The sequence below is a fragment of the Lithobates pipiens genome, unplaced genomic scaffold (genome assembly GCF_037356315.1).
Source record: "Lithobates pipiens isolate NorthernLeopardFrog02 unplaced genomic scaffold, aLitPip1_a1.2 Scaffold_22, whole genome shotgun sequence".
NCBI classification, from domain to species: domain Eukaryota; kingdom Metazoa; phylum Chordata; class Amphibia; order Anura; family Ranidae; genus Lithobates; species Lithobates pipiens.
Genome location: NW_027507784.1, coordinates 263,209,634 through 263,231,572, shown reverse-complemented (window position 1 = coordinate 263,231,572; position 21,939 = coordinate 263,209,634). Strand labels below are relative to the sequence as shown.

At 45.4% G+C, this 21,939-nt stretch overlaps 1 protein-coding gene across 1 annotated transcript in view; it reads right to left on the bottom strand.

Moving 5' to 3' along the window:
- Nucleotides 1-21,939, bottom strand: part of RSPH10B (radial spoke head 10 homolog B) — an 82,334-nt gene that overhangs the window by 6,930 nt on the left and 53,465 nt on the right. Inside the window, exons 15-17 of the mRNA XM_077449030.1 lie at nt 18,034-18,141; nt 13,248-13,421; nt 7,397-7,490 (exon numbers count right to left, since the gene is read on the bottom strand). Coding sequence (XP_077305156.1) covers nt 7,397-7,490; nt 13,248-13,421; nt 18,034-18,141 — 376 coding nt within the window. The remainder of the gene's footprint in view (nt 1-7,396; nt 7,491-13,247; nt 13,422-18,033; nt 18,142-21,939) is intronic.

Genomic DNA, 21,939 nt, shown 5'->3' with positions numbered 1-21,939 from the left:
TCTGCTAATCACTAACACACAACCTGCTTGTTCCACAAAAGTTCTTATAAGGACTGGTAACTTGGTATAGGGTGCTACGGTACATAGGCTTGAGTGCGGTACAGTCTGCTGTTCTGTAAGGACCGCTATCGGTCCACAATAGATAGGGTTGACGTGCACCACTGCTGACCGCTCACCTATACTGCAGCAGTCCTTCAGCGGTATAGGGACTGACGTACAGTCTGCTAAACACTAATACACAACCTGCTTGTTCCACAAAAGTTCTTATAAGGACTGGTAACTTGGTATAGGGTGCTACGGTACATAGGCTTGAGTGCGGTACAGTCTGCTGTTCTGTAAGGACCGCTATCGGTCCACAATAGATAGGGTTGACGTGCACCACTGCTGACCGCTCACCTATACTGCAGCAGTCCTTCAGCGGTATAGGGACTGACGTACAGTCTGCTAAAAACTAATACACAACCTGCTTGGTCCACAAAAGTTCTTATAAGGACTGGTAACTTGGTATAGGGTGCTACGGTACATAGGCTTGAGTGCGGTACAGTCTGCTGTTCTGTAAGGACCGCTATCGGTCCACAATAGATAGGGTTGACGTGCACCACTGCTGACCGCTCACCTATACTGCAGCAGTCCTTCAGCGGTATAGGGACTGACGTACAGTCTGCTAAACACTAATACACAACCTGCTTGTTCCACAAAAGTTCTTATAAGGACTGGTAACTTGGTATAGGGTGCTACGGTACATAGGCTTGAGTGCGGTACAGTCTGCTGTTCTGTAAGGACCGCTATCGGTCCACAATAGATAGGGTTGACGTGCACCACTGCTGACCGCTCACCTATACTGCAGCAGTCCTTCAGCGGTATAGGGACTGACGTACAGTCTGCTAATCACTAACACACAACCTGCTTGTTCCACAAAAGTTCTTATAAGGACTGGTAACTTGGTATAGGGTGCTACGGTACATAGGCTTGAGTGCGGTACAGTCTGCTGTTCTGTAAGGACCGCTATCGGTCCACAATAGATAGGGTTGACGTGCACCACTGCTGACCGCTCACCTATACTGCAGCAGTCCTTCAGCGGTATAGGGACTGACGTACAGTCTGCTAAACACTAATACACAACCTGCTTGTTCCACAAAAGTTCTTATAAGGACTGGTAACTTGGTATAGGGTGCTACGGTACATAGGCTTGAGTGCGGTACAGTCTGCTGTTCTGTAAGGACCGCTATCGGTCCACAATAGATAGGGTTGACGTGCACCACTGCTGACCGCTCACCTATACTGCAGCAGTCCTTCAGCGGTATAGGGACTGACGTACAGTCTGCTAATCACTAACACACAACCTGCTTGTTCCACAAAAGTTCTTATAAGGACTGGTAACTTGGTATAGGGTGCTACGGTACATAGGCTTGAGTGCGGTACAGTCTGCTGTTCTGTAAGGACCGCTATCGGTCCACAATAGATAGGGTTGACGTGCACCACTGCTGACCGCTCACCTATACTGCAGCAGTCCTTCAGCGGTATAGGGACTGACGTACAGTCTGCTAAACACTAATACACAACCTGCTTGTTCCACAAAAGTTCTTATAAGGACTGGTAACTTGGTATAGGGTGCTACGGTACATAGGCTTGAGTGCGGTACAGTCTGCTGTTCTGTAAGGACCGCTATCGGTCCACAATAGATAGGGTTGACGTGCACCACTGCTGACCGCTGCCCTATACTGCAGCAGTCCTTCAGCGGTATAGGGACTGACGTACAGTCTGCTAAACACTAATACACAACCTGCTTGGTCCACAAAAGTTCTTATAAGGACTGGTAACTTGGTATAGGGTGCTACGGTACATAGGCTTGAGTGCGGTACAGTCTGCTGTTCTGTAAGGACCGCTATCGGTCCACAATAGATAGGGTTGACGTGCACCACTGCTGACCGCTCACCTATACTGCAGCAGTCCTTCAGCGGTATAGGGACTGACGTACAGTCTGCTAATCACTAACACACAACCTGCTTGTTCCACAAAAGTTCTTATAAGGACTGGTAACTTGGTATAGGGTGCTACGGTACATAGGCTTGAGTGCGGTACAGTCTGCTGTTCTGTAAGGACCGCTATCGGTCCACAATAGATAGGGTTGACGTGCACCACTGCTGACCGCTGCCCTATACTGCAGCAGTCCTTCAGCGGTATAGGGACTGACGTACAGTCTGCTAAACACTAATACACAACCTGCTTGGTCCACAAAAGTTCTTATAAGGACTGGTAACTTGGTATAGGGTGCTACGGTACATAGGCTTGAGTGCGGTACAGTCTGCTGTTCTGTAAGGACCGCTATCGGTCCACAATAGATAGGGTTGACGTGCACCACTGCTGACCGCTGCCCTATACTGCAGCAGTCCTTCAGCGGTATAGGGACTGACGTACAGTCTGCTAAACACTAATACACAACCTGCTTGGTCCACAAAAGTTCTTATAAGGACTGGTAACTTGGTATAGGGTGCTACGGTACATAGGCTTGAGTGCGGTACAGTCTGCTGTTCTGTAAGGACCGCTATCGGTCCACAATAGATAGGGTTGACGTGCACCACTGCTGACCGCTGCCCTATACTGCAGCAGTCCTTCAGCGGTATAGGGACTGACGTACAGTCTGCTAAACACTAATACACAACCTGCTTGGTCCACAAAAGTTCTTATAAGGACTGGTAACTTGGTATAGGGTGCTACGGTACATAGGCTTGAGTGCGGTACAGTCTGCTGTTCTGTAAGGACCGCTATAGGTCCACAATAGATAGGGTTGACGTGCACCACTGCTGACCGCTCACCTATACTGCAGCAGTCCTTCAGCGGTATAGGGACTAAGAGTTTTGTCACAGGGTCATTTAAAAAATGACATGCAGAGGAAGAGGCAGGCCCTTCCGCAGGGGTGGTAGGGGTAGGGCAGGAGCAACAGGCTTGAGCCAAAGTGGGAAGTTGCAGAAGGTGCGTTCAATTACTTTAAAGGATGCACCAGACTTGGTTGAGTGGCTCGCTCAGCCTTACTCTTCTGCACCCTCCTCATCCTCTCGATCTGCACCCTCTTCTTCACTCTCTGCTATGTGCACCCCCAAAGACACTACCACCAACAACACGACCACCACCACCACCACCACATACCTTCCGCTTGAGTCACTGGAATTATTTTCCGATCCATATCAAGAGGACATTTCTGATGCGCAGCCACTCTTGGTATTGGATCAGGAAGAGGAGGTAGCAACAAGCGCTACTCAGCAGTCTGACGCCAGTACCCAGATCAGCCCAAGGAGGAGGTTGGTCCCCGGTGTTGCTGCCTACTCCGAGATCTCTACTTATAGCGGTGGGGAAGGTGACGTTGATGATGACGTGTCTAGTGATGTCACGTGGGTGCCCACAAGAGAGGAAGAGGAGGGGAGTTCAGAGGGAGATATGGACCAGCAGATAGGGAGGAGAAGCAGCAATGACTTACATTGCACAGCAGGGACAAAGCAGACTGCAAATGTATCAGGAGCGAGTCATCGACCATGTACGGTCACATCTGGCGCTCCCAGGACACCGGCACATGGCTCCGCAGTGTGGGCTTTTTTTAACGTGTCCGCTGCTGACAATAGCGTTGCCATCTGCAATCTTTGCAGTCAACGCGTTAGTCGCGGTAAGCCCAATACTCACCTAGGGACGACCGCCTTAAGAAGGCACATGAGCAGCCATCACCGAGCCCAGTGGGAGCAACGGAACACACAAAGCCACACTGCAGGCTCTCACCGTCCAGCCTCGTCTTCTACTTCTCCTTCTCCTCTCTCCTCACAATTGTCCTCCACTCCACCTTCCATCACGCCAAGCTCACATTTTTCTGCAAAAAGGCAGGCTTCCGTGGGCCTAATGTTTGAGCGTAAAAAAATGATGATGCCGGATAACCCTCTTGCCCAACGGTTGGCGGCTGGCTTGTCAGAACTCATAGCCCGCCAACTACTGCCATATAAACTGGTGGACTCGGAGGCCTTTCGCAAATTTGTGGCCATTGGAACACCACAATGGAAGGTCCCAGGAAGGAAGTATTTCTCAGAGAAGGGCATCCCAGAGCTATATGGCCATGTTCAGCGGCAAGTGAATGTATCTCTGGCACACAGTGTCGGTGCCAAGATACATCTGACCACAGACACGTGGTCTAGCAAACACGGGCAGGGAAGGTATATCAGTTTTACTGCCCACTGGGTGAACCTTCTGACGGCCGTCAAGCATGTAACCCGTGGCACCCGTGTAGATTTGGTTTTACCGCCACGGATTGCATGCAGGCCTGACTCTTCTTCTCCTCCTCCTACTCCATCCTCCTCCCTCTCCTCCTCAGCTGCCTCCTCCTTTTCCGCTGCTAGCGTCTCTTCCACTGCACCGCCCAAGCTCCCCAGAACCTATTCCACATGCCAGGTGAGACGTTGCCATGCCGTGCTGCGTCTGTTGTGCCTGGAAGCAAAGAGCCACACTGGCCCGGCACTCCTTTCAGCTTTGCGTTCACAGGCAGATGAGTGGCTAACACCGCTCAATTTGACAGTTGGTAAAGTGGTGTGTGACAACGGTGCCAATCTGCTTAGCGCATTGAAACAGGGCAAAATCACGCACGTGCCGTGCATGGCACACGTCTTAAACTTGGTCGTGCAGCGATTCCTTGTCAAATACCCTGGGGTCCAGGACATCTTGCGGCAGGCAAGGAAAATCTCGGCCCATTTCAGAAGATCTTACACGGCCATGGCTCGCCTTGCTGACATTCAGCGGCGACACCATCTGCCGGTCAGACGTCTTATTTGCGATTGCCCGACGCGATGGAACTCAACCTTCTATATGCTTGATAGGCTGCTCCAGCAGAAACGTGCAGTTAACGTCTACCTGTATGAACTCTGCGAAAGAAACGGTTCTGGGGAGCTGGGTTTTTTTTCACCGCGCCAGTGGCTGCTCATGCGCGACACATGCAGACTTCTGCGGCCATTTGAGGAGATCACCAAACTGGTCAGTCGCAGCCATGGCGCCATCAGTGACATGGTACCTTATGCCTTCTTTCTGGAGCGTGCATTGCGTCGTGTCATTGATCAGGCTGTGGAGGAGCAGGAGCGGGAAGATGAGGAAGTCGCAATGCTGGATGAATTCCCAGGGGGGGCTACTCTATCTGAGACAAGTCAACAACAGGAGTCTGATGAGGAGTCAGAGGAGGATGGTGCCGGGGCGGATGAGCAGGAGCAAGAAGAGCATGCTTTAAACCTTTCTGGGATCCCTGTTGTGCGAGGATGGGGAGAGGAGAATGAAGAGGACGACATTATCCTGGATGATGAGCAGGAGCCAGGCCACCACACCGCTTCCACTTTAGTGCAAATGGGGGCCTTCATGCTCCAGTGTTTTAATAGGGACCCCCGTATAAAAAGCATGAGGGTCAAGGACCAGTACTGGGTGGCAACGTACTTAGACCCCCGGTACAAACACAAAATGGCGGAAATGTTACCGCCGTCGCAGAGGGCTGTCAGAATGCAGCACTTCCAGGCCTTGCTTCGAGAAATGCTGCATTCTGCTTTTGCGTGCGCTGGCAGAGGAGCAATTCCCACTCCCAGAGAAGGATTTGCGGGTACCAATCCAACAGCGCCTGCAAGAAGAGGCCGGTTTGAAGATGTGTTGGTGACTTCGGATATGAGGTCATTCTTTCAGCCGACCCATCGACAGGTGTCATCCGGATCCAGCATCAGGGAACGCCTAGACCGTCAGGTGTCCGACTACATTGGGTTAACGGCCGATGTGGACGCTCTGAGGAGTGATGAACCCCTAGACTACTGGGTGGGCAGGCTTGACCTCTGGCCAGAGCTTGCCCAATTTGCAATCGAACTGTTGGCTTGCCCCTCATCCAGTGTCCTGTCCGAAAGGACGTTCAGCGCAGCAGGGGGGATTGTGACCGATAAGCGTACTCGCCTAGCTCACCACAGTGTTAACTACCTCACATTTCTAAAAATGAATGAGGCATGGATCTCGGAGGAATTCAACACATGTGACCAGTAGACCATGTATATGTCTATAAACTATTTTTTTAATCAAGCACACAGACCTTCTTAATTCATTTGGCTCACTTCCTTGACCCAAAAAAGCACACCGTACTATATGCCCCTACCCTCCTCTTTGAAGAGGTTGAGCGGTGTCATATTTCTACTGGGGCTGCTTATGATATCCCTGTGCTGTGCTGACTTCCTCCTGGGGGTTCTTATTATGAAGGGATCACACTATCCCTGTGCTGTGCTGACTTCCTCCTGGGGGTTCTTATTATGAGGGGATCACACCATCCCTGTGCTGTGCTGACTTCCTCCTGGGGCTGCTTACGGTGCTGCTGTCAGTGCTGTATGTCACGGTGCTGCTGTCAGCGCTGTATGTCACGGTGCTGCTGTCAGCGCTGTATGTCACGGTGCTGCTGTCAGCGCTGTATGTCACGGTGCTGCTGTCAGCGCTGTATGTCACGGTGCTGCTGTCAGCGCTGTATGTCACGGTGCTGCTGTCAGCGCTGTATGTCACGGTGCTGCTGTCAGCGCTGTATGTCACGGTGCTGCTGTCAGCGCTGTATGTCACGGTGCTGCTGTCAGCGCTGTATGTCACGGTGCTGCTGTCAGCGCTGTATGTCACGGTGCTGCTGTCAGCGCTGTATGTCACGGTGCTGCTGTCAGCGCTGTATGTCACGGTGCTGCTGTCAGTGCTCTGTATTACGGTGCTGCTGTCAGATGCCTCTATCACGGTGCATGTGTCATTCCGGTATGTCACGCTGCTGGTGATCATCTCCTGCACCCTCTTCTTTGCCTACCCTGGTCCCTGACCTTCCCTCTCCTCCATTGCCTTCATTAGCTCCATAGTCCTGAATTGTTAGAACAATTTCCCAAATAAAATAAAAATGCTTGTAGTTATCGATCCCAAATTCACCTCATACATGTATTATGTCATTGTCCAGATGGTGGGACTACGTTTTACCCCCTAATAATTACCACGTGGCCGCAAATTCGACATGAAGGTTTGCAAAGTTCGCCTCCCATTGAAGTCAATGGGGCCCGCGGCGAACGGTCGGTTTCGCGAACGTTTGGGTCCGTTCGCATTTCGCGTTCGCGAAACGTCCCGTCGGAAGTTCGTCCATCACTATTAGCCACTACAGGAAGACTACAAATTTGTACATGTAATGCAATGAACTGGAACAGATAACGAACAAACTTCACTGAAACATCAACATGGTTTTAAATACAAAGTTACACTAAAGATGCATTGATGATCTGCTAGTATTGTTTTCATTATACTGATTTACACAAGAAAATCATTTTTCTTGGATCCAGCATTGTAAAAATAGAACCTTTGCTCTCTCATTACATTTATGAACGTCAATACTTACTTGTGGACTGGAAAGGAAGAGGGGGGCTCCGTTTCTCATTTGTTTTTAAGGCATTAATCAGATCCTGCTCTAGCATCACATAATCACTCTTATTCTGTAAATGAAGCATAAAGGAGAAATAGGATTGTAATACACATCATTTATGTTGTGCAAACACATATCACTTCCTAGTGGTACAATATTAAAGCTGGTTTTACAGCTCTGTAGTTCTTGTACAGCATTTTTATGTCCGCCTAAAGCTGTCATCTTGTCAGACAATGTGAACAGCTTATATATTGGTATGGAGCACATTTCAGATCATTTTGGTTGACACTGGAGACATTTTCCAGCACCAGTCTATCAACATAATTCATTTTGACATTGAGGGTCAGTTCACACCATAGAAGCGCAGTCCAGATGCGTTCCAGATGCTTTTCTGCATGCGTGTTTTTGACACGTTTTTGGTGCGTTTTTGATGCAGTTCAGTACATTTTTCCCCCTCTCTTTTTTTCCTAACTTTAACCACTTGCACATATACATCGGCACAATGGCAGCGGTGGGCAAATGGGTGTACCTGTACGTCCCCTTTAATTAGTGGGGCTAGCGAACATAAGCCACCGTGTACAGCGTTACTGCGCATGCAGGACCCACGGACTCAATGTTCAGCGGTGTCCCAGCGATCGTGTCATGGAGCCGCAGAACGGGGAGATGCCTGCGTAAACAAGGGATTTCCCCGTTCTGCCTTGTAACATGACAGAGATCACTGCTCCCTGTCATCAGGAGCAATGATTGCTGTCATGTGAATGGAAGCCCACCCCCCCCCACAGTTAGAATCACTCCCAAGGACACACTTAACCCCTTCCCCGCCAGTGTCATTTACACAGTAATCAGTGCATTTTTATAGCACTGATCACTGTATAAATGATAATGGTCCCAAAATAGTGCCCGATGTGTCCGCCGTAATGTCGCAGTCATGATAAAAATCGCAGATCTCCGCCATTACTAATAAAAAAAAATGTATAATAAAAATGCCATAAAACTATCCCCTATTTTGTAGATGCTATAATTTTTATGCACACCAATCAATATACACTTACTGTGATTTCTTTTACCAAAAATATGCAGAAGAATACATATTGACCTAAACTGAGGAAAAAAATATTTTTTGTTGGATATTTATTATAGCAAAAAGTAAAAAATATTGCTTTTTTTTCCAAAATTGTCGCTTTTTTTTGTTTATATTGGCAAAAATAAAAGCTGCAGAGGTGATCAAATACGACCAAAAGAAAGCTCCATTTGTGAGAAAAAAGGATGTTAATTTTGTTTCGGTGCAACATCGCACGGCCGTGCAATTGTCAGTTAAAGCGATGCAGTGCTGAATTGCAAAAAAGTGCTCTGGTCAGGAAGGGGGTAAAATCTTCTGGGGCTGAAGTGGTTAAAGAAGAACATGTGTGTTCCAGTGCATTTAGGTGCGTTTTTGATGCTGTTTACAGTGTTCCAGTGCAGGAAAAATGCAGCATGTTCTACTTTTTTCTGGAACACATGGGAACTGCAAGCACCGGTGTGAACTATGCCATTGAAAACCATATAACCTACTTTCCATGCGTTTTTGATGCAGAAAAAAAACGCACTGGATTGCATGTGGTGTGAACTGGCCCTAATTCTTTCAAATTTGTAATTTTGTTTTCAACTTTTCCTGTACTGATGTATTATGTCTCTCTATAAAATAACCCTGAAGAAGTCAGACCCATAAAGGAGCTTATAATGTCCCACTCGTACAAAGGACCAGTTTAACTAAAAGCCAATTTTAGAACTATAGTCTATTTTTAGTGAGCACATATTTTAAAATAGTATAGCAATGTTTTTACTTTATAGTAGAACTAAAAAGGCAAAACTTATTTTTTTTCATTTTGGTTATCGGTTCATCGGTTAATACAAATGGCAGGATCAAACAATCTGCTACAGAGCAGCACACAGAGATTGTGGAGATGAAATGGGCCGCCCATTTCATCTCCACAATCTCTGTGTGCTGCTCTGTAGCAGATTGTTTGATCCTGCCATTTGTATTAACCGATGTGGGGACAGTTTCCAGAACCTGGAAGTAGGGGTACACCACCTGGATGGCCTGAGATCCCTGTTTTCTGCTGTTTACCTTACAGCAGTAAGGTAAGGGGCCATTTCATTGGATGCGTGTGGGACACTGAAGAGGCACAGGAGTGTATATACACGGGTTCATCTGGCACCTTATATCTGGAGAAGCACTATATAAAGCACGTGGCACTTTATATGCTGCCTAAGAGACTGTTGTTTTTCCTCTCTTTAGTCTTTATGCTTTAATTGCACTGTGTGATTCACGTTTATGTTAGTATTAATACAGTTTGCTACGTCTTTGGATTAATTAGTTTACGTGCATGACATATTTTCACTGGTGTATGCGATTTTCGGAGACACTGGACACTCCTATTGTGTAGATGCTGTTTATTTTTTTATGCAATTTGTAATATTTGACACTTTATTTGCGGACCACTTTTGATCACCATAGATGAGTCCACATTACTGTATAGTCATATGTAACTGTGTATGTAATTATTAGGCACTTTATAACTATTAGGCACCTTAGATTTTATGTGATTTTACTAAGCACTTGGACACTTTTATATCTTACTCTTAGCTTATTATTTAGCAATTGACACTTTATTTACGGACTACGGTCTGACACGTTAGTTGGATTTATAATATTGGTATATGTAACTTTGTATGAAACTTAGTATGCAGTTGAGAGTTGTTTATTCACTTTAAGGGAGCGCAACATCACTTATTTGATTTTTGTCACACATTTTTCAGTGGTAGGGTTTATATCGCTGTCGGTGTTCTGCTGCAACCCACCCCTAGTATATAGTGAGATCTGTATATGGTAGCGTGGGGATACCCCAACTTTATTTAGGAAGTGAGGAGAAACCCCTCCAAAGTGATGGAATCCCTGGTTGTCACCAGGGTCCCATTTGAAACTCCCTGTCTCGATTTTTCTTTTGCTTTTTACTCTCGGTGATAATGGTAACGGGGGGCACTGACAACAATAAATACTGGACAGGTGTTCTAATGCTATCTACTTTATCCAAAACTAAAAAAAAGTTTTGCCTTTAGGTATGGTTTAAGTCCCTTTCATACAGATGTTCAGATCATATCTGCTTGTAAGTTTTTCAGGCTGATCTGAACGGAATCTTTATGTTAGGTCTACAGGCAGGCAAATTTAAATGGACATGAATCTGTTCACATCTGATTATCTCTGGGGCCATCTAGGTCCAAAATGAAAAAACAGAAAAGTTCTGTGTCCTTTTCCATTTTTTCGGGACATAAATGTGATGCGACTGATGTAACTGGTTGCACGTCTGTTCACATCCTGCCTGCCCAGAGACCTAACCTGGATCAAAGAAGCCCAGATTCCTGCCAGCAGCTGCCCAAATAAATCAGCCCGTACTCTCTTGGTATATTATTTTTTATTATTATTATTATACAGGATTTACATAGCGCCAACAGTTTGCGCAGAGCTTAACAAAATGAAGGCAGAGATTACAGTTACAGTACAATTTAGTGCAAGAGGAATCAGAGGGCCCTGCTCGCTAGAGCTTACAATCTGGGAGGGACAGTCAATTGATACAAAAGGTAATAGCTGTGGGGGATGAGCTGATGGAGAAAGTAAAACAGTGTATTAATTATAAGCCTGATAGGCTTCTTTAAAAGAGAAGGGTTTCAGGAATCGTCTAAAGATTAGGGGACAGTGGGACAGATTGGGGTAGGGAGTTCCAAAGAATGGGAGAAGCTCTGGAGAAATCCTGGAGGCGAGCATGGGAGGAGATGACAAGGGAGCTAGAGAGCAGGAGGTCTTGGGAGGACTGAAGAGAGTGGCTTGGTTGGTATTTTGAAACTAGGTTAGTGATGTAGCTGGGGGCAGAGTTGTGAATGGCTTTGTAAATTTTTGTTAGTACTTTGACTTTTATTCGTTGGGTGAGTAGAAGCCAGTGGAGCGATTGGCAGAGAGGGGTGGAGGACACTGAACGTTTGGTAAGGTGGATGAGTCTTGCAGTACCATTCATTATGGACTGAAGGGGAGATAGTGGGGATAAAGGTAGTCCAATGAGGAATGAGTTGCAGTAGTTAAGGCGAGAGATGACCAGGGAGTGAATTACAAGCTTGGTGGTGTCATTGGTTAAAAAGGGACGTATTCTAGAGATGCTGCCGCGGCTAAGGTGGCATAATTTGGACAGGGTTTAAATGTGGGCCTGAAAGAACAGTTCAAAGTCTAAGGTTATGCCTAGCACCCTGGCATGTGGGGATAGACTGATAGTTGTGCCATTGATCTTGAAAGAAAAGTCAGGAGACGGGGCACGTGGGGGGGGGGGGGAATATCTCGGTTTTAGACATCATCCTCTATGATGAATGAGCCCAGCGCCATAGTACCGAAAAAAGAGAACTTCACTAACTGGTGAAATTCGGGTCCGGGGAGCAGCAATTTCCAAGAAATTTAATACAGAGAGGAGGCAGAATTTTACAGATGTAATTATTCAAGCAATATGTATGGAAGTGTGTATCTATGCAATGTTATTTTTCATATTAATTGGGATGTCGTTTTCAGGGCAATTCTGAAACATACATGTTTAATATAGTGGATTTGACCTCAAAAGCAAACATACATTCAAATATTCAAGTTTTCCAGGCAGTTTATAGTGAGATAGGCCAAAAAGAACCGGAAAGCCCTCCACTGAATCAGTGTGTGAAGTACAAGATTATTTTCTAAAAAAAAACAACTTCCAACACAAATGCCACAAACAATGGGTTTTATTTCTTATTTTTTGCATAGTGGGCATAGTCATACAAATCATGCCTTTATATCACTTCTTCATCCAGTACAGTTGGTCAAACGGCATTAAGGAATGAAGAATAAAAGGGCAATGAGGAATGAACCACCGGTCTCTAAAATTGGTGATGGAGGTTACATGGGACATGTAGATACCTTCTGATTAAAGAATTAAAGTGGTTGTAAAGCCTTAGGTTTTTTGCTTTAATGCATTCTATGCATTAAGTTAAAAGTGCTTCTGTGATGCATGTGTATCCCCTCACCCCCCTTATACTTACCCGAGTTTGATCCTAATCCAGCAAAGTGCATGAGAGCAGCAGCTCTCCCGGCTATGTCCCCCCTCGGTGCACAGATTGCTTGCAGTGGAAGCTGTTGGCTCCCGCTGCCGTCAATAAATTCTGTGACAAGGGAACAGGGGCAGGGCCGAGCCATTGGCTCCCGCTGCTGTAAATCACTGAGGTAATGACTGAGGTAATTACTAAGCACTAATATTTTTGCACAAAACGCATATACCACTTTGTTCTCTCCATCTGTTAACCACTTGTCATATGAAGCTTCAATAAAAGGATTTTTGGGAGGTGCAGCCGTCTGGAATTATTTCTTCATATTAGACAGCATGCAAGCTGGGCTAACACCTGACTAGTGTGTGTGGGGATTAACCAGAGACTCCCCTGGAGCAGCTTTTCTTGTTTCATTGCTGTCAATCACTGACAATGAGCCAATCAGTAGAGGGAGGGGGCAGGTACGAGTCACGGCTCTGTGTGTGAATGGACAAGCAGAGCCGTGGCTCGGGAGCAAGCCTGCTTAGGTGCCCCCAGAGGCACTTGGCAGGAGGGAAGGGCCAAGAGCACCGCGGGGGGGGGGGGGGGGGGGGGCTGAGAAGAGGAGGATCTGGGCTGCTCTGTGGAAAACTGCATAACATATTTGTTATTTTTAAGAAGAAAAAAAAAACAAGACTTTAATATTATATATCAATAGAGAAATTAAGAGAACAAAAATATAAAATGTAATACTAACCAGCTGTGGATGATCTAGCCCATGATCTGTTACATCTTCTGGGATCTCATCTGTAACAGACAGTTGACTTTGTTCACTTTGAGGAAGTTCACTGAGTGACTGACTTAATAGCTCATCCGTGACATAGGTGATAGCACAGCCAAACAGCGCCTCAAAGAACTCAAGGAATGTAAGCTGGCAAGGAAAAAAAAACGGGTTAACAATCATATATATTATATATAAAATACCTGTTAAAATAACATCTCAGGGCTTCTCCTATCAATATAAGATCTACAATATACAGTTGTGCTTATTAGTTTACATACCCTGGCAGAATTTATTTGTTTGATGACACTTGTATTACACTGAATATTTGAGTATAATACTATACGTTTTATTTTTGCACTTAAAATGGAAAATATTTTCTTAAAACAGCACTGCACGATATACAGTATAATAGATAGTCTTATCTTTTGTATTTGGTGATTTCACATACAGTAGGTGTTAGCCTCTCAATAAGTGTATACAGTTGTGCTCATAAGTTTACATACCCTGGCAGAATTGATGATTTCTTGGGCATTTTTCGGAGAATATGAATAATAACACAAAAACGTTTCTTTCACTCATGGTTAGTGTTTGGCTGAAGCCATTTATTATCAATCAACAGTGTTTACTCTTTTTAAATCATAATGACAACAGAACCTACCCAAATGACCCTCATCAAAAGTTTACATACCCTGGTGATTTTGGCCTGATAACATGCACACAAATGGACACAAAGGGGTTTGAATGGCTATTAAAGGTAACCATCCTCACCTGTGATCTGTTTGCTTGTAATTAGTGTATGCGTATAAAAGATCAATGAGTTTCTGGACTCCTCACAGACCCTTGCATCTTTCATCCAGTGCTGCACTGACGTGTCTGGATTCTGAGTCATGGGGAAAGCAGTTGAACTGTATAAAACAGAAAAGGGATATAAAAAGATATCCAAGGAATTGAGAATGCCAATAAGCAGTGTTCAAACCCTAATCAAGAAGTGGATAATGAAGGGTTTGGTGAAACCAAACCACGGTCAGGTAGACCAACTAAAAGTTCAGCCACAAGTGCCAGGAAAATTGTTCAGGGTGCAAAGAAAATCCCACAAATAACATCAGGTGATATGCAGGACTCTCTGAAAACATGTGGTGTGGCTGTTTCAAGATGCACAATAAGGAGGCACTTAAAGAAAGATGGGCTGCATGGTCGAGTCGCCAGAAGAAAGCCATTACTACGCAAATGACACAAAGTACCCCACTTACAATACGCCAAACAGCACAGAGACAAGCCTCAAACCTTCTGGCACAAAGTCATTTGGAGTGATGAGACCAAAATTTAGCTTTTTGGCCACAACCATAAACTCTACACTTGGAGAGGAATCAACAAGGCCTATGGTGAAAGGTACACCATTCCTACTGTGAAACACGGAGGTGGATTGCTGATGTTTTGGGGATGTATGAGCTACAAAGGCACAGGAAATTTGGTCAAAATTGATGGCAAGATGAATGCAGTATGCTATCAAAAAATACTGGAGGAACTTTTGCAATCATCAGCCAGGATGTGCATGGGACGTACTTGGACATTCCAACATGACAATGATCTAAAACACAAGGCCAAGTCAATCTATCATTGGCTACAGCAGAATAAAGTGAAGGTTCTGGAGTGGCCATCTCAGTCTCCTGACATCAATATCATTGAGCCACTCTGGGGAGATCTCAAACGTGCCGTTCATGCAAGACAGGCCAAGAATTTACAAGAACTGGAGGCTTTTTTCCAAGAGGAATGGGCAGCTTTACCATCTGAGAAGATAAAGAGCCTCATCCACAAATACCACAAAAGACTTCAAGCTCTCATTGATGTTAAAGGGGGCAATATACAGTATTAAAAACTGGGATATGTAAACTTTTGATCAGGGTCATTTGAGTAGTTTCTGTTGTCATTATGATTTAAAAAGAGTAAACACAGTTGATTGATAATAAATGGCTTCAGCCAAACACTAACCATGAGTAAAAAAAACGTTTTTGTGTTATTATTCATATTCTCTGAAAAATGCCCAAGAAATCATCAATTCTGGCAGGGTATGTAAACTTATGAGCACAACTGTATACACTTATTGAGAGGCTAACACCTACTGTATGTGAAATCACCAAATACAAAAGATAAGACTATCTATTATACTGTATATCGTGCAGTGCTGCTTTAAGAAAATATTTTCCATTTCAAGTGCAAAAATAAAACATATAGTATTATACTCAAATATTCACTGTAATACAAGTGTCATCAAACAAATTTGCGGCATGCAGTCGCAGTTATGCGACAAGGCCACTCTCAGCCTCATCCTGCACAAAGACTTTCCAGCTCGCCGGACCACAATCAAGTGCCAGCAGACTGACAGTGATCATCGATGGGTTTGATTAACTACCACAAATCAATCACTGCCACCAGATATTGTATTTGTCATAAATATTAGTGATAACACTTATGACATAAAATAAAGGTCTGTAGCACACTGTCACCACAGACAGGTACTGTATATCCAGAGATTTACACTATAGTAGCACATGTCAAAGAGACAAAGATCCTTTTAAGTTCTGAAAATGTTTCATCACAAAAAGTCACAAATACATCATCATGTATGTTTTGATTTTTATTAAATTCAAAATAAATGCATTTGATGTTATTTGCAGTTTTGAATATTAATTACACTGTTGGCCTTGTGCTGTTTTGTTTATTATAAGTGTTAATTCAATCTAATCTATAAATCACTGTAGAAAGTGTAGCAACTGCATAGTAAAGCCCACAGCACCATCTACAATCTGCAGGAAAGATCTGCATCTGAAGTATTTCAAAGAAAACCTAATCATTAACAAAATAGAGGGCTGCCTTTGCTGAACTTTGAGCATGCTTTTTTTCTTGCTGTAACTGGCAACTTGCTTCAATACTTTCTAAATATTTCAAAACTTGACCTGAAACAAGCATGTAACATCTGTAGTCCGAGTGAAGTCAGAATCTCTGATCTGGGTACTGACAGCTAGGCAACTAGCATTTTCTAAAGTCAACAATGGTGGTCTTCGTATGTTGGCCACACACTCAGATTTGTTTCAGATTTGTCATGTCAATACACTTTATCAGCCACTGTTATCTGAAACCATAACTATTCATATTGTGTCCAGCCAGGTAGGCCAAAATGCTAGCCAAACGCAAATATATTTCTCTTGTTTAGACTCGGTTCACACAGGGGCGACTTGTCCAGGTGACTTAGCCGCCTGACAAGTCGTGCTCCGTTCTGTACTATGGAACCGTTCTAATAGGAGCGACTCAAGTCGCTCCGACTTAGAAAAAAGGTTCCTGTACTATTTTTGGGGCGACTTCAGGCGACTTGCATTGACTTCTATACAGAAGTCGTTTTGCAAGTCGCCTCTGAAGTCGTGTGCAGGTCGCGTCTGTGAGTCGCGCTGCAAGTCATGCCGCCCCTGTGTGAACTGAGCCTAAGCCCCCAACAAATTGTTCTTTTTTTTCATCTCTTCATGGCAGTTCTGCATAAAGAAATGAAAGATCCCCAATAACTTGTTGGGAGAAACTTATGACACTGTAATAATAGCTGGTTTGTGGGATAGGGGTACTAATAAACAGTATGGAGGTCTTACAGTATATGAATTGATGACTTGAGAGATATTTTTATTATACCTAAATAGATAAAACAAAGTTTTAATACAAACTGTGTGCTACAAGTGGTACCTCAAAATACAGACTTTCTAATCTGTAGATATATTTTTGGTTTTACGGATATGGCACCAAATAAGAATGCCATCACTTATACTATAAATCTGATATGCATCTGACGGGATGCAGTCTTTGTTAGGCCAACAATTTTTCACCTTGTTCCTTCAATTTTTCAGGCAAATTTTAAAGAGCCGCCTGGCACCTATAGGGCCACTGCCGGCTTAAATTAAAGTCAACTCAGCGGAAATTGGACAAAATTCTATGTGTGTGTATGGCTAGCATTACACTGTACAGCTAATCATAAATCGGGGTAAGATCTGATTGTGTGTGCCCTGTATTAAGCTGACTCTGCACGTTACCATCTGACTGTACAATCTTTTTTCAATCTCTAGACCTTTTTTAGATCTATTAACATCTATGTAGAGCAAGAGCCCATCTGATTGGATGCAAACTCAATGAATGGTAGGAGCTCTCACATTACATACATTTAGTACCGTATATACTGGAGTATAAACCGAGTTTTTCAGCCCATTTTTTTAGGCTGAACCCCCCCCCAGGCTTATACTCGAGTGAGGGTGCAGCCTCACTGTGCTCATCTGTAGCCATATTTTTGATTACTAAAACAGCGGGTGTCTCCCTCTGTGTTATGTAGTCTGTTTATTGTAACAAAGCCCCGCCTCTTCCTCGTCCGTGATAGAGGAACACTGATACAATGCTGGGAAACTGCACCAGTGTTTAGTCTATTACGGACGAGGAAGACATGAAATGGGCACAGTGAGGCTGCAGATGGGCACAGTGAGGCTGCAGATGGGCATTGTTTACCCAGTAGTTGCTGTATTTTCCCACCCTAGGCTTATACTTGAGTCAATATGTTTTCTCAGTTTCGTAAAATTAGGTGCCTCAGCTTATATTTGGGTAGGCCTATACTCGAGTATATACAGTAAATCTAAAATCTGACTGTAATGTGTGTAGCAAGCATTACATGGAAAAGGAACAATTAATGTATGGCTTATATTTACAAGTTGAAAGAACAAGAAGAAAGTCTCACCTCTAGCTCAAGATTGATTTCTTTGCCATTATGCACAGCGGGGTCGTCCTCAGCTAAGATTTCCACAATCTTCGTAACAGTAAGATCTTGGTTTTTGATTTTGAAGTCCTGTATACACAGCATAAAATATTTCTCATGTAATCATTGGGTATACATATAAAGCGGTCATTTACTTGGCAGTTACTATGATAGGATCATTGTCATATTAAAGTGGACCAATTACAAAAATTACACTTTGCATGAATCAATACAGCATGTCAGTACTACCAAATAACATTCAATTTTTAATATAAGTACCTCCTCCTTCCCCTAATAAAAAGTGCTTCCCTGACCCCCTTATAGCCTAGCATAATAACAACATTACCTCTGGCTATCTAGATGCATTGTGGTTATTTGACATAAATAGTGATTGAGAGCAGTGCATTCTTTTAATGAAAGGGTCATACACACGGGCCGAATATCAGACCGTTCAACAGAAACCAGTCAAAAATTTGGCCCGTGTGCATGGCCACCAGTCTGCCAGAAGCTGCCCAAACAGTGGGGTTCTGTCAAAGGAGCTTGACCGGAAAAGGTCTGCCGATCGGCATCCGATCAGCACGCTCAGCCACTGGCTGAAAGCGCTGGCATGTGTTCTGGTAGGAGGTCCATCCCCCTGTCAGGACACAATTGCTCAGTGTTCAGTGGGGGAGATCACTGTACTATCATTGGATAGTTAATACAGGATCCCGCTGGATTGAATGAAAAAAAATGATAGTGTGTGCCAGGCTTAAAGCAGACCTTAGCAATCATATGAGAATGAACAGAGCCCATACAGTAACAAACACATGTGGCTGCCCCCTTGTACGTACCATATACAACTACAATCTATAGATAAAAACAAGGTTTATTTTAAAATGGGCACACTTTGATTTAAAGATTTATTTTTATATCTAAAACATTAAAACTGATCTCCAGACAAACAGCTAAATACACAGATGAGATCAAAATAAGGGATCTGTGTTACCTGGAAAATGATTTGTATATCTGCCCATTCAGTCCTGAGATTTACATAGCTCTGCCACACAGGACAGCTCTATCTAACAGGGCAGGAGGCCTGATTTTTATCTGCAGCAGTTAAAGAGGTTCTTCGTTTCGGAAATAAAAGATTAAAAGTCAGCAGCTACAAATCCTTTAACTGCTGAATTTTAATAACAGGACACTTACCTGTCCTGGGATCCAACACCGTCCTCATCTGAGCTAGTTCTTCACTAGCCTTCGGGTTTCTGGTGCTGGCTGTGCTGCTCACAGCTTCACAACCAGGTGCCCATTGCTAGGGATGAGCTTCGTGTTCGAGTCGAACATACGTTCGACTCGAACATCGGCTGTTCGCCCGTTCGGCAAATTCCGAACGTTATGGGCCGTTCGCGCCAAATTCGTGTGGCGCTCACGGCCCACAATGCACTGCGTCATCGCAGTGCATTGCTGGCTCATGATTGGCCAAGCATGCACTGTGACCCCGCATGCTTGGCCAATCACAGCGCCAGCAGCGAGGAGAGCCATGATTGGCCACAGGCAGGATGCCTATGGCCAATCATAGCTCAGGCTGTGTAGTACACGCCCCACACTATATAAGGCCGCCAGCGCGGCGGCCTAGTGTAGTGTGTTGGCGTCTGAAGCAGTTAGTGGGTGTTCTGTGTACCTTCAACACAGTACACACCGATCGTTTTCGGACGATTTTCGATCTTGCTGTTGTGTAGTGGTTGTTGTCTGTGTGCCCTGACCGCAGTATACACCGCTATATTCACCTCACCTATATAGCTAGTGATCTATCTTTTATAATAGAGCTTGCAGTCAGTAGTGTTAGGAGCTTGTGCGTGCTGTCTGCGTGCTCTGTACCCAGTACACACCGCTATATCCACCTACATAGCTCTTCTCTATTTGAGCCCACTTGCCATCTGCAGGAGTTATTGGAAGTTGTGTGTGCCTCCAGCACAGCACAGTATACATCTGTATATACCCCTTTATCTCTGGTGTTCTATAAAAAAGGCATCTGCAGGAGTTAGTGGGTTTTTTGTGCCTCCAGCACAATATACACCTGTATCTACCCTTTATTGCTGTTCTCTAATAGAGCCATCTGCAGGGCTTAGTGGGTGTTGTGTGACTCAATTACAGTATACCCCTTTATCTCTGGTGTTCTATAATAAAGGCCTCTGCAGGGCTTAGTGGGTGTTGTGTGACTCCATTACACTGCTGTTTTACCCAACTCCCTTCAGGCCATTACCATGTCTGGAAGGCCAGCAAGGAGAGGCAGACAGGCACGAGCCGATAAAAGAGGGCAAGCAGGCTCTGTGTCTAGAGACAACAGTGCTGGTCGTGGACGCGGTGCATTGTCATCAGCAAGTGGCCATGGGACACGCTTGTCCTTCTTTTCGGCAGCTAGACATGTTGAACCGCAACATGCCAACGACTTGGTAGAGTGGATGACCAAGCCCTCTTCATCCTCCTCATCCTCTCTCACCCAGTCTCAGGGTACTAGCAAAGCAGCTCCCAACGCATCGTCTTCCCTCCTCTCAATGTCATCATCAGTGACTCCTTCCCTAGACCCACCACGTCCTCCTGAGGAGTCTCCTGAACTCTTTGAGCACAGTGTTGGGTACATGCTCCAGGAGGATGCCCAGTGTTTTGTGGGCTCTGATGATGACACTCAGCTAGAGGAAGGCAGTAGCATGAGCGCAGAGAGAGGGGATGCTCAAGAAGGACAGCAATCTGGCAGTCATGTTCCACAAGCTGCAGCATACTGCCAGGTTTGCTACAGCGATGAAGAGGGAGGGGATGATGAGGGCACTGACTCCACGTGGGTGCCTGGAAGGAGAGAGGAGGAGGAGGAGGAGGAGGAGGCACATGTCCAACGAGGCAGGATGCCCTCCGGGGGCCAGCTTAGGGTCACCACACCGACTGAATCACACCGCAGAGCTCCGCCTGTGCAGGGCGCTGCCTCTGCGCGTTATTCTAAAAGTTCTTTGGTGTGGGCCTTTTTTGAGACGAGTGCATCAGATCGCACCACTGCTATTTGCAACATATGTCTCAAGCGTATCTCGCGTGGCCAAAACATCAGCCGCTTGGGCACCACATGCTTGACCAGACATATGTTGACCTGCCATGCAGCTTGTTGGCAAGCGTACCTCAAAGACCCACACCAAAGAACAAAGCGGACCTCTCCTTGCTCCTCATCAGCTGGCATCTCCAACCCCACTAGACCTTCAGTCCTCTCTGAAACCTGCTCTGAGAGGAATGAAGGTGTAGAATTAGGTGTGTCACAGCCAAGTGCTTCCGGGAACTCTGCTAGCGGTACACCCACGTCCGATTATAGCAGGCAAATGTCCCTGCCCCAGCTGCTGGACCGGCGAAAGAAGTTCACTCCCAGCCATCCACATGCCCAGCGGTTGAATGCTAGCTTGGCTAAATTGCTAGCACTTCAACTGCTGCCTTTTCAGTTGGTAGACTCGGCCCCCTTCCGTGAGTTTGTACAATGTGCGGTTCCTCAGTGGCAGGTCCCCAAACGCCACTTTTTCTCACGGAAGGCGATTCCGGCTCTCTACCAGCATGTGGAAGGCAATGTCCTTGCCTCGCTGGACAGGGCGGTCAGCGGTAAGGTGCATATTACCGCGGACTCATGGTCCAGCAGGCATGGACAGGGATGTTACCTGTCTTTCACGGCCCATTGGGTCACTCTTCTGGCAGCTGGGAAGGATGCAGGACAAGGTGCAGTAGTGTTGGAGGTTGTTCCGCCACCACGCCTCCAAAATGCTACTATTGGTTGTGACACACCTCTCTCCTCCACCCCCTCCTCTTCTTCTTCCTCCATGGCCTCTTCCAGTGCTCTGTCCTCAAAACCAGCGGTGCTTCGTAGGCGTTCCAGGGGCTACG